The sequence below is a fragment of the Rhinopithecus bieti genome, unplaced genomic scaffold (assembly GCF_001698545.2).
Source record: "Rhinopithecus bieti isolate Rb0 unplaced genomic scaffold, ASM169854v2 scaffold_9581, whole genome shotgun sequence".
In the NCBI taxonomy this organism is placed as follows: domain Eukaryota; kingdom Metazoa; phylum Chordata; class Mammalia; order Primates; family Cercopithecidae; genus Rhinopithecus; species Rhinopithecus bieti.
In genome coordinates this window covers 3,756,447-3,768,517 of record NW_016806413.1, presented here as the reverse complement: position 1 = coordinate 3,768,517, position 12,071 = coordinate 3,756,447, and the positions used below count along the sequence as shown (strand labels likewise).

Below are 12,071 nucleotides of genomic sequence, written 5' to 3'. Positions count from 1 at the left end.
GTACCATTCCTTCCAAAACTATTCTAAACAATAGAAAAAAGAGGGAATCCTCCCTAACTCATTTTATTAGGCCAGCATCATCCTGATACCAAAACCTGGGAAAGACACAACAAAAAAAGAAAATTTCAGGCCAATATCCCTGATGAACATTGATGCTAAAATTCTCAATAAAATACTGGCAAACCAAATCCAGCAGCACATCAAAAAGCTTATCTACCAACATCAAGTCAGCTTCATCCCTGGGATGCAAGGTTGGTTCAACATATGCAAATCAATAAATGTAATCCATCACATAAACAGAACCAATGACAAAATCACATTATTATCTCAATAGATGCAGAAAAGGCCTTCAATAAAATTCAACACCCCTTCATGCTAAAAACTCTCCATAAACTGGGTACTGATGGAACGTATCTCAAAATAATAAGAGCTATTGATAAGAAACCCACAGCCAATATCATACTGAATGGGCAAAATCTGGAAGCATTCCCTTTGAAAACCAGCATAAGACAAGGATGCCCTCTCTCACCACTCCTATTCAACATAGTATTAGAAGTTCTGGCCAGGGCAATCAGGCAATAGAAAGAAATAAAGCGTATTCAGATAGGAAGAGAGGAAGTCAAATTGTCTATGTTTGCAGATGACATGATTGTATATTTAGAAAACCCCATTGTCTCTGCCCAAAATCTCCTTAAGCTGATAAGCAACTTCCGCAAAGTCTCAGAAAACAAAATCAGTGTGCAAAAATCAAAAGCATTCCTATACACCAATAACAGACAAACAGAGAGCCAACTCATGAGTGAACTCCCATTCACAAATGCTACAAAGAGAATAAAATACCTAAGAATACACCTTACAAGGGATGTGAAGAATCTGTTCAAGGAGAACTACAAGGAAAGAAGAGAGGACACAAACAAATGGCAAAACATTCCATGCTCATGGATAGGAAGAATGAATATCATGAAAATGGCCATACTGCCCAAAATAATTTATAGATTCAATGCTATCCCCATCAAGCTACCATTGACTTTATTCACTGAATTAGAAAAAAACTACTTTAAATTTCATATGGAACCAAAAAAAGAGCCCATGTAACCAAGACAATCCTAAGCAAAAAGAAAAAAGCTGGAGGCATCACACTACCTGACTTCAAACTATACTACAAGGCTACAGTAACCAAAACAGCATGGTACTGGTACCAAAACAGATATATAGACAAATGGAACAGAACACAGGCCTCAGAAATAACATCACAGGTCTACAACCATCTGATCTTTGACAAACGTGACAAAAACAAGCAATGGGGAAAAAATTCCCTATTTAATAAATGGTGTTGGGAAAACTGGCTAGCCATATGCAGAGAACTGAAACTGGACCCATTCCTTACACCTTATACAAAAGTAAACTCAAGATGAATGAAAGACCTAAATGTAAGACCTAAAATCATAAAAACCCTAGAAGAAAACCTAGGCAATACCATTCAGGACATAGGCATAGGCAAAGACTTCATGACTAAAACACCAAAAGCAATGGCAACAAAAGCCAAAATTGACAAATGGGATCTAATTAAACTAAAGAGCTTCTGCACAGCAAAATAAACTATCATCAGAGTGAACCGGCAACCTACAGAACAGGAGAAAATGTTTGCAATCTATCCATCTGACAAAGGGTTAATATCCAGAATCTACAAAGAACTTAAACAAATTTACACGAAGAAAACAACCCCATTAAAAAGTGGGTGAGGGATATGAACAGATACTTCTCAAAAGAAGACATTTATGCGGCCAACAGACATGAAAAAAAAAAAGCTCATCATTACTGGTCATTAGAGAAATGCAAATAAAAACCACAATGAGATGAGATACCATCTAATCCCAGTTAGAATGGTGATCATTAAAAAGTCAGGAAACAACAGATGCTTGAGAGGATGTGGAGAAATAGGAATGTTTTTACACTGTTGGTGGGACTGTAAATTAGTTCAACCATTGTGGAAGATAGTGTGGCAATTCCTCAAGGATCTAGAACCAGAAATACCATTTGACCCAGAAATTCCCTTACTGGGTATATACCTAAAGGATTATTAATCATTCTACTATAAAGACACATGCACACATATGTTTATTGCAGCACTGTTCACAATAGCAAAGACTTGGAATAAACCCAAATGCCCATCAATGATAGACTGGATAAAGAAATTGTGGCACATACACAGGATGGAATACTATGCAGCCATAAAAAGGATGAGTTCATGTCCTTTGCAGGGAAGTGGATGAAGCTGGAAGCCATCATTCTCAGCAAACTAACACAAGAACAGAAAACCAAACACTGCATGTTCTCACTCATAAGTGGGAGTTGAACAATGAGAACACATGGACACAGGGAGGGGAACATCACACACCCTGGACTGTTGGGGGCTTGTGGGCTAGGGGAGGGATAACATTAGGAGAAATACTTCACTGTGCACATGTACCCTAGAACTTAAAGTATAATTAAAAAAAAAAGAAGAAGAAGAAATACCTAATGTAAATGACAGGTTGATGGGTGTAGCAAACCACCATGGCATGTGTATACCTATGTAACAAACCTGCACGTTTTGCACATGTATCCCAGAGCTTAAAGTATAATAAACAAAATTTTTTTTAAAAAAGCTCCACTGAAGCTAAGCTGCCATTAAAAAAAATTATAAGCCGTACATGAGGAAGGGTCAGGAGACACATTAAATAGATGAATTGATATCCCTAAAGAATAAAGAAGAATTTGAAAAACACTATAGGTATTTTTAAATAATGAAGGAGAAAAATAAAGAAACAAAACCATAATGAAAGAATTACATACTCTGAGAACACCTAAAGGTTAGTTGCTTATCCAAGAGTAAGTGTCCCAGAGTAAGTGGGATTCAGTTATAAGACAAAGGTGAGGGGGATATCTTGGTGACATAACCATTAAGTGGTGCAGATGGCTCCCTAAGATTGTACTCTTACTTGCTGGACTGCAGGTGCTGATGTAGATTTGAAGAGTCTATTGGACATTCCAGTGCAGCAGCAAAAGTGGGTTCAGAGAAAGGTAGAGAATGCTAGGTCTCACCATATTTTTTCCCCACACCTCTACAGGACGTCGGGACTGGGGCACTTCCTTCCAATATGGCCACCACTGCCTCTCCGCAGCCACTCACCACTGAGGATGCCGGTCCTGAGAATAGCACCTTCTATTACTATGACTACCTGGATGAGGTGACCTTCATGCTCTGCAGGAAGGATGCAGTGGTGTCCTTTGGCAAAGTCTTCCTGCCAGTCTTCTATAGCCTGATTTTTGTGTTGGGCCTGAGCGGGAACCTTCTTCTTCTCATGGTCTTGCTCCGGTACGTGCCTCGCAGGCGGATGACTGAGGTCTATCTGCTGAATCTGGCCATCTCCAACCTTCTGTTTCTGGTGACACTGCCCTTCTGGGGCATCTCCGTGGCCTGGCATTGGGTCTTTGGGAGTTTCTTGTGCAAGATGGTGAGCACTCTTTATACTACTAACTTTTACAGTGGCATCTTTTTCATTAGCTGCATGAGCCTGGACAAGTACCTGGAGATCGTTCATGCTCAGCCCTACCACAGGCTGAGGACCCGGGCCAAGAGCCTGCTCCTTGCTACCATAGTATGGGCTGTGTCCCTGGCCGTCTCCATCCCTGATATGGTCTTTGTACAGACACATGAAAATCCCAAGGGTGTGTGGAACTGCCACGCAGATTTCGGCGGGCACGGGACCATTTGGAAGCTCTTCCTCCGCTTCCAGCAGAACCTCCTAGGGTTTCTCCTTCCACTCCTTGCCATGATCTTCTTCTATGCCCGTATTGGTTGTGTCTTGGTGAGGCTGAGGCCCCCAGGCCAGGGCCGGGCTCTAAAAATAGCTGCAGCCCTGGTGGTGGCCTTTTTCGTGCTATGGTTCCCATACAATCTCACCTTGTTTCTGCATACGCTGTTGGACCTGCAAGTATTCGGGAACTGTAAGGTCAGCCAGCACCTAGACTACACACTCCAGGTGACAGAGAGCATTGGCTTCCTTCACTGCTGCTTTTCACCCATCCTGTATGCCTTCTCCAGTCGCCGCTTCCGCCAGTACCTGAAGGCTTTCCTGGCCGCTGTGCTTGGATGGCACCTGGCACCTGGCACTGCCCAGGCCCCATTATCCAACTGTTCTGAGAGCAGCATACTTACTGCCCAAGAAGAAATGACTGGCATGAATGACCTTGGGGAGAGGCAGTCTGAGAACTCCCCTAACAAGGAGGATGTGGGGAATAAATCAGCCTGAGTGACCAAACCTCAGTCTGGTGGGAACAGGTGGGAACCAGCTCAATTGGGCATCCACTCAAAGTGCTGTTTCCAGGGGCCTCAGTGACCATGTTGCTAAACCCAGTGGTCAGTTCTCAGTTCTCAACCATCAGCAGCATTTGCTCGCCCCTGCCTTCTTCCTCCATTTTCTTCACTTGCTTCCAGGACACCATGCTTTCTTTTCTGAATTCCTACAATGGTCCTTTCTCTTTCTTTCTTTCTTTCTTTCTTTCTTTCTTTCTTTCTTTCTTTCTTTCTTTCTTTCTTTCTTTCTTTCTTTCTTTCTCTCTCTCTCTCTCTCTCTCTCTCTCTCCCCTTCCTTCCTTTCCTTCCTTCCTTCCTTCCTTCCTTCCTTTCCTTCCTTCTGACAGTGTCTTGCTCTATTGCTGTGTTGCCCAGGCTGGAGTGCAGTGACTGCAGCCTCCTCCTCCCAGGTTGAAGCGATTCTCATGCCTCAGCCTCCCAAGTAGTTGGGACTATAGGCGCCTGCCACCATGCCCAGCTAATTTTTGTATTTCTTTTTCTTTTTATTTCTTTTTTCTTTTTTTTTTGAGATGAAGTCTCACTCTCATTGCCCAGGTTGGAGAGCAATGGCGCGATCTCAGCTTACTGCAACCTCCACCTCCCGGGTTCAAGCGATTCTCCTGCCTCAGCCTCCTGAGTAGCTGGAACTACAGGCGCCTGCCACCATGCCCAGTTAATTTTTGTATTTTTAGTAGAGACAGGGTTTTACCATGTTGGCCAGGATGGTCTTGATCTCTTGACCTTGGGATCCACCCACCTTGTCCTCCCAAAGTGCTGGGATTACAGGTGTGAGCCACCATGCCTGGCCCTAATTTTTGTATTTTTATTTGAAATGGAATTTCACCATGTTGGCCAGGCTGGAGAATTGCTGCAATAGTTTTTCAGCTGGCCCCTGTGCTTCCTCTCTCTTGCTCTCCTCCCTTCTCATCTGCACCTAGCAGCAGAGTGATCCTGACACTCTTAGCCTTTACTCCCTCTTCCCTCAGAGCATCAGCCTGTCAAAACACCAGATTACAACAAATTTAGTTTCAAGGTCTCAGCGTTATTGGCAACTCTAGAATCAGGCGATACACTCATTGAATCAGGAACAGATTCACTACATAAAATAGAAAGAGTGTTCCAATGAGCTGGGTAGAAGAGGTTAGTTTTATAGACAGGAAAGGGCTGTCGAAAGCAGGAAGAAATGAAGAACAAAAAGAAGATTGATTTTTTTTTTTTTTTGACACAGGGTCTCACTCTGTCACCCAGGCTGAAGTCCACTCCCACAATCATGGCTCACTGCAGCCACCACCTCCTGAGCTCAAGTGATCCTCCCATCTCAGCCCCCCAAGTAGCTAGGACTACAGGAGCACACCACCACACCTGGCTAATTTTTGTATTTTTTTGTAGAGACAGGGTCTCACTATGTTACCCAGGTTGGACTGGAACCTCTTGGCTCAAGCAATCTGCCTGCCTCAGCCTCCCAAAGTGCTGGGATTACAGGTGTGAGCCACTGCACAGAGCCAGACTGATCATTTCAAAGTTACTTTCTATATACGGCCGGAACAGGGTGTTTGACATCAGGTTTCTTCAGGTTACTTTTTAATGATGATTAAAACAGGGGGAACTTCATTATCATGAGCATGGTTACTGTCTGCATTATCACGCCAACTGAAACTGTCATGTTTGGGAATTTGGCTGTTAACTCTGTCTCCAGGAGTCTCAAAGATCAGATAACAACTTAGTTTCGGTTTGAGGAAATGGAACTTTCATACAACAGATTCCATTTTGGTTTGGTCTGGTCAGCTGGGACCTAGTGCAGGAGCTTAGTCCAAAACAATGGCCTACCATAGTTTTTATTTAACAAGCCCAACTCCTTACAGTAATCCTTTAAGGACTGTGTGATCTGCACCCGCCCTGGCTACACTCTGCCCTTATGTCCACCAGCCTCCAGTGCTCCAGACACAACTGATCTCAAACACTCTTGACACATCCCCCTGGGGATTCCTCTTCCTGGACTGCTCTCCTCTCAGCTGTCTGCTTGGCTCACTCTCTCACCTCCTGAGGTCTTAGCTCAGATCTCACCTTTCACTCACCTGTCCAACCTATTTAACACAAACTTGCCCATCTCTGACGCTCCTGATCTTCCTGATGCTCTATGTTTTAATTTTTTCAATAGCACTTATTTCTTTCAGACGTTGTATATGTTTCTCCTATTTGTGAGGTTCAGTGCTACTGTCCCCACCCACATTGTCCCAGGTGAATTCCACAAGGTGGGGATCTTGGTTAGGCTCACTGCTGTACCCAACCCCCTAACACAGGGCCGAGTGTGTAGGTTTTCAGAAAGTGTCTATTAAATGCACGGGTGGAGGAGGAAGCATTTTCCTTCTGGCATTGCTGGGGAAAAAGAGCCTAAGGTCCTCCACTAACCAGGGTTCCACATTCTCTGTAGTCCAGCTGGGAAATACTATTAAAAGGACCATTCTTGTAGCTCTGATGGTGGCCCCAGCATCTGGCAATCAGGAGGGCCTGGAAGTGCTCTGCCCAGGGAATGTCCCAGGACCATGTGCAGTCTGCAGAAGGAGGCAGTGAACACACTTGGCCTGGGCCCCATCTCAGAAGCCTTCAGATTTCCCTGGGACCTGCACAATCAAGTCCAAAATCTTTGTCTGATGTCAAGGCTAGTGCTTTTGCAAATAGGACCCCATACATCTTCTAGCCCTCATACTCCTCCATTCCCTTTTCATTTCCAGAACATTTCAACTTCTATGCCTTTGGTCTTGTGGGCACCCTTGTGTAATTAGGATAATTTCCAGGCAGGTATTCCCTCACCCTTGTTTTATAACTGAATCCCACTTTCTCTGGGACACCACTGCTTGGTCACTCTGCCCTGTGTTTTGAGAGGAGGTTGGGTGGAGCATGGGACATGGGTCAGTTACTGCCTTCACATTTCCCTGGTCATGGTGATTTTTTTAGGGGTGGGCACATGACCCAGGCAGAGCCAATGAAGTGCGATGTCACTAGAACATGCGAGAAGACAGGCATGAAACTGAAGCTGAGAGGGTTTGAGATCTGGAGCTACTCCTTCCTCCACCCAAACTTCAGAAGGTGAAGGAGATAGCGCATGTGAGTGAGCAGATCCTGAGGGCACTGTTTGAGCCTCAGAAACAAAGCACCTCTGAAGCTCGTCCCAATCTTGGATTCGACCGTTACAAGAACCAATAAATTCCTTTCCATGTGGAGTCATGTTGTTTTTGTTACTTGCAACCTAAAGATTCCTGACTGATATACTGTGCCCAGTGCTTTTCTCTTCATGTCTCTAATGCTTGGCATTCTCCCTGCCCCCCGACACATCCACTGAGAAGCCTTTCCCCAGGGAGCTGCCTGCCCACATGGCATCTCTCTTTCCCAAGCTTCTGAAGCACTCAACTGCTCTTTCCATCTCATAGAACTACCTGGTTCAACCTGCACATGTCCCACCATGTCTGCCCTGCACAATTGAACGTGGAACCTGGCACACAGGAAAGGAAACTTTTTGGTGGATGGAATGGAGGGTAGGAGAACAGACGGCTGGGTGAACATAAGCTCCACGAGAGCAGGGACTTTGCCATGTGTAAACTTTGCATCCCCTGTGCTTCAATACATGCTCAGAGTATAGTAGATTCTTTTTGGAATGAATGGATAAGTTTTTTTTTTTTTGTGAGTGAATGGCTGATAGAGGATTGAACAGGCAAGCAGTATTCTGCCCACTGTTTCTTCTCCCGCTGTTTCTTCTCTTCCCCTGAGCTTTTGATGGCGTAGTCATAGCACATGTATCATGTGCCGTCTGGCGGTCTCTTGATGTAGCACAAGTTGCCCTGTGCCTTCCCCACATCCAGTCTCTCTCAGCTCTGCCTTTAGTTCTCTCTCCGCAAGGCCCCCAATTCCACACCATCAGGAAGGACTCTGAGCTTCCTAGTTCCCCGGGAAATGAAGCTCTAGATCTGAAGGTGGATATTTGTTTGAGGATGCGGAGGATGGAATTCTACTTCAGAGCTCCGGAAATCTTGTCCTACAAGGAACTTCTGTTCGTTTGCCAGCCTGGCTGGTGAGATACAGCCTGAGCTGCACCAACAGGGTCTAGGTGCTCGGAGGCCCTGACTTTGTGCCCATGATGCACAGAGAAGATGTCAGGCAAGGGACACCCAGCAGGGCTTGTCACACCAGCATTGGTGGATTTGTGTGTGTCTGTGTGCCTATGTGTCTGGGAAGTATGTGTGCATGTGTCTGTGTTGCTGTGTGGGTTGTGCATAGTATATATGGTTGTGTAGTTGGTTATGATGCAGCTGTGTCACTGTGTCCAAGTGGGTCTGATTATGTGCCTGCAAGTTTCCTATTCTTTCTTTTTTTGAGACAGAGTCTTACTGGAGTGCAGTGACATGATCCCAGCTCACTGCAACCTCTGCCTCCCAGGTTCAAGCAATTCCTGTGCCTCAGTCTTCTGAGTAGATGGGATTACAGGCATGAGCTAATTTTTGAATTTTTAGAGACAGGGTTTCACCATGTTGGCCAGGTTGGTCTCAAATTTCTGAGCTCAAGTGATGTGCCCACCTCGGCCTCCCAAAGTGCTGGGATTGCAGGCGTGAGCCACTTCACCCAGTCCTATTTGTTCTTTCATGCCTTTCTCTGTGTGTGTGTGAGTGTATACTTGCTGCAAAAGGCAAGAATATAACAAGTAGTGCCCTGAAGCCTATGTCCAAAGGAGAGGGCAAGGGCTTGCTGCAGGTACCTCATTCTCTGTCACTGTCTTAAATGCTACATAGTTTGAGAGCAGCTTGGCAGCTCTCACAGCCCAGGCCAGGATAAAGCCCTCTCCATCCCAGCCTTACTTTCTGGCCTGGGCCTTGGTTCCTCCTGTTGCTGTCTGTCTCCCCAAAGGCCTGACAAGGTCTGGCTCCCTGACTGCACTGCTCAAACCTTTCCCAGGGGTCTCAGGAAAGCAATCAGAATTCCTCTGACCCTCAGGCTCTGAGGCAAGGTGGATTCTTCCCATAGGCTGACCTAGGGAGAAGCGTAGAAGTTGCTTTGCCCATGGGCAGGACTGCTGCCCATGCTCAACGCCATGAAATGTGATGTTTTGACTCCAGTAATTCTCTATGAGAAAAGCATCTCTTTTCCTTCCCAGGTGCCTGAAATTCCACCATTGGAAAGCCACCCCTGATCTTGCTTTATTATAAACCATCTTTAGAGAGAACACATTTAGTGGACTTTCCTCTGAGGTCCTGATGAGGAAAAGGATGAGAGGAAGAAAACATTTGGCACAGAAATGAGGAATTGGGGGCAGAATGACTGGGTTGGGTGGGTGGTGACTAGAGGCATCCTTGGTGGTCGCAGTCTTCCTCCTGCTCAAGGCCTCTGCCAGGGTTGGCTGCAGCAGTCCTCATGCAGGGGGCAGAGAGCTACATGGGCCATGGGACCCTCTCATGCCAGCAGGTGAGCATGGGGCATTGGGCTCCCTGCCCACACTCCAATCCTTGGGGGCTCTTGCTTCCTGGAGGGCCTGTAGTTATGCTGGATATCGCTGACTGCAGGATGGTACACTTGCATTCACCTCACACCTCACCCGCTGAGGCTTCCCTCGGTCCCAAGCATCTCCTCTGGGGCTCTCAGAAAGGCCACAGGGTCCATTAAGTTCCTGTCTGCACATGGTCACTCCCATTTGAGACCTTCTGGTCCTGACTCAGGGAACTCAGGCCCTCAGCCCCACCCCAGCCAATCCACAGGCCAATCCTGGTCCATATTCCCTTGGGTGTGAGGCATAAAAGGAGACATAGCACCAAGGTCTAGGGAGGGCCAAGGAGGTGTGTGAAGGCTCTGTTCCTGCTTCCCCATAACCCCAGCCCCATTGTACTGGGCACAGGGCCTGGCTGGGCAGATATGTCATTGGTACGTTTCCCATGGACAGTCTTCCGCCTTCCAGCCCCTTTCTCCTCCTTCCGTGCCCCCTACTCAACTCTTCTCCTTGTGCTCCTGGTCCTTATGGAATAGGCTGGGATATCTCAGCTTCTCCTAACCAGGCAGAGCTTTATCAAGCCCCAGGCAGACATCAGCATTTATGGGCAGCTGACCTCAGAGAAAGGCAAGCCCTGGCCCAGGGTCACACAGCTAGTTGGGGACAGACTCTCACCCCAGCTCAGACCCCTGCCTACTCTCTTGGCAGAGAAGAACAGGCAGCCTCAGGAGAAATGTGAGGCTGCCAGCGATGTAAGATAGAAGTAGCAGAGAGAAGCTCCACTGGTTGGTCACTGGGTCAGGGGGTCCATGCAGCCTGGGCCGACCTCCTCCAAGACCCTCTATCCAGTTCCCACAATCGTTCTTTCTCCTGTCCCAGCTCCAGCTGGGGCCCTGCCATCAGCCAGCTGCAGCTATGTCAGCCACCCCCTCACCCTCTTGCAGCACTGGTAAGCACGCTGGGAAGGGGCGTTGTCTTCATTTCACAGATTGGAGGGCTAAGGCCAGGAAATGATTTGAGGACAGAAAGCAAAATAGCTGAGACTAGAAGTCAGGTTTCTAACATTTAATCTTCACTTAGGGAATTGGAGGTCAGAAACGAATAAAATACCATGCCCCAGTAGGCTTCAGTCTGGGGAAGTGGGCAGCAGGCAGAAACCAAGATACAGAAAGCAACGACACATAACAGATATGCTATGATACAAATGGTGCTGCAGGAGCTCCACAGTTTGGAGGCCATTTCTGGCCAGAGGATGGGATGAGTGAAATCCAGGAAGTCTTCCAGGAAGGAGTAGCTGGTACTGGCATGGGCGGGAAAAGCAATGCTTCTACTTTAGGGATGGTTTCATTGGAGAAAGTTGGCAAAGTTGGGGAGTTTGGAGACCAACCGTGACAAAATTTAAACATCAGGTATGTGAAGGCAAGGGGGACCATCTGTGACAAAATTTAAATGTCAAGTGTGTGAAGTCAAAAGGGAACCAGGAAAGTAAAAGAGTAACAGTCAGAAGTGCTTTTGGCAAAAAAGCCTCTGGCAGCAGCGTAGGAGAGAAATGCAGAGGTCACAGGTATAAGAATGACAGTAGGAGAAGGGAAAAGGGTACACATTTCAGAGGCATCACAGGGGGTGTACTGACAGGACGGGGGCCTGCTTGTATGAAGGTGAAAGAGGAGGAGGGACAGTGTCTCTGGGAGATGGGGTGATTGGTAGTGTTCTGAGCAGAGAGAGCAGGGAAATCAGGAGAACAAGTGGTTCAGGGAAGAGGCAGGGGCTCAGATGCCAAGTTCTGCATTGGCCAAGCTGAGTCAGAGGTGCTGGGAGACTCCCATGGGGGTCTGGGGATAGGAGAAGGCTCTGAGTTCAGCAATATTCATGGAAACCAAGGGAGGGTTGACAGTACCCTGAGGTAGGGGAGACATGGGCACTGAGGAGGGATCTTGAATAATTCCGACATTAAAGGCATCCTGGCTGGGTGCAGTGGCTCACGCCTGTAATCCCAGAACTTTGGGAGGCCGAAGCAGGTGGATCACCTGAGGTCAGGAGGTCGAGACCAGCCTGGCCAACATGGTGAAACGCCGTCTCTACTAAAAATACAGAAACTAGCTGAGTGTGGTGGGGTGAGCCTGTAATCCCAGCTACTCAGAAGACTGAGGCAGGAGAATTACTTGAACCCTGGAGGCAGAGGTTGTAGTGAGCCAAGATCACACCACTGCACTGCAGCCTGGGCAACAGAGCGAGACTGTCTCAAAAAAAAAAAAAAAAAAA

General features: G+C 46.8%; 1 protein-coding gene across 5 annotated transcripts in view; it reads left to right on the top strand.

The window, feature by feature from the left end:
• Window positions 1-4,301, top strand: part of ACKR2 (atypical chemokine receptor 2) — a 66,305-nt gene extending 62,004 nt beyond the window's left edge. For all 5 annotated transcript variants that reach the window (XM_017876351.1, XM_017876352.1, XM_017876350.1 and 2 more), the window contains one exon: window positions 3,111-4,301. In XM_017876351.1, the coding sequence (XP_017731840.1) occupies window positions 3,141-4,295 (1,155 nt within the window). In that variant the 5' untranslated portion in view covers window positions 3,111-3,140 and the 3' untranslated portion in view covers window positions 4,296-4,301. The remainder of the gene's footprint in view (window positions 1-3,110) is intronic.
• The last annotated feature ends 7,770 nt before the right edge of the window (window positions 4,302-12,071 follow it).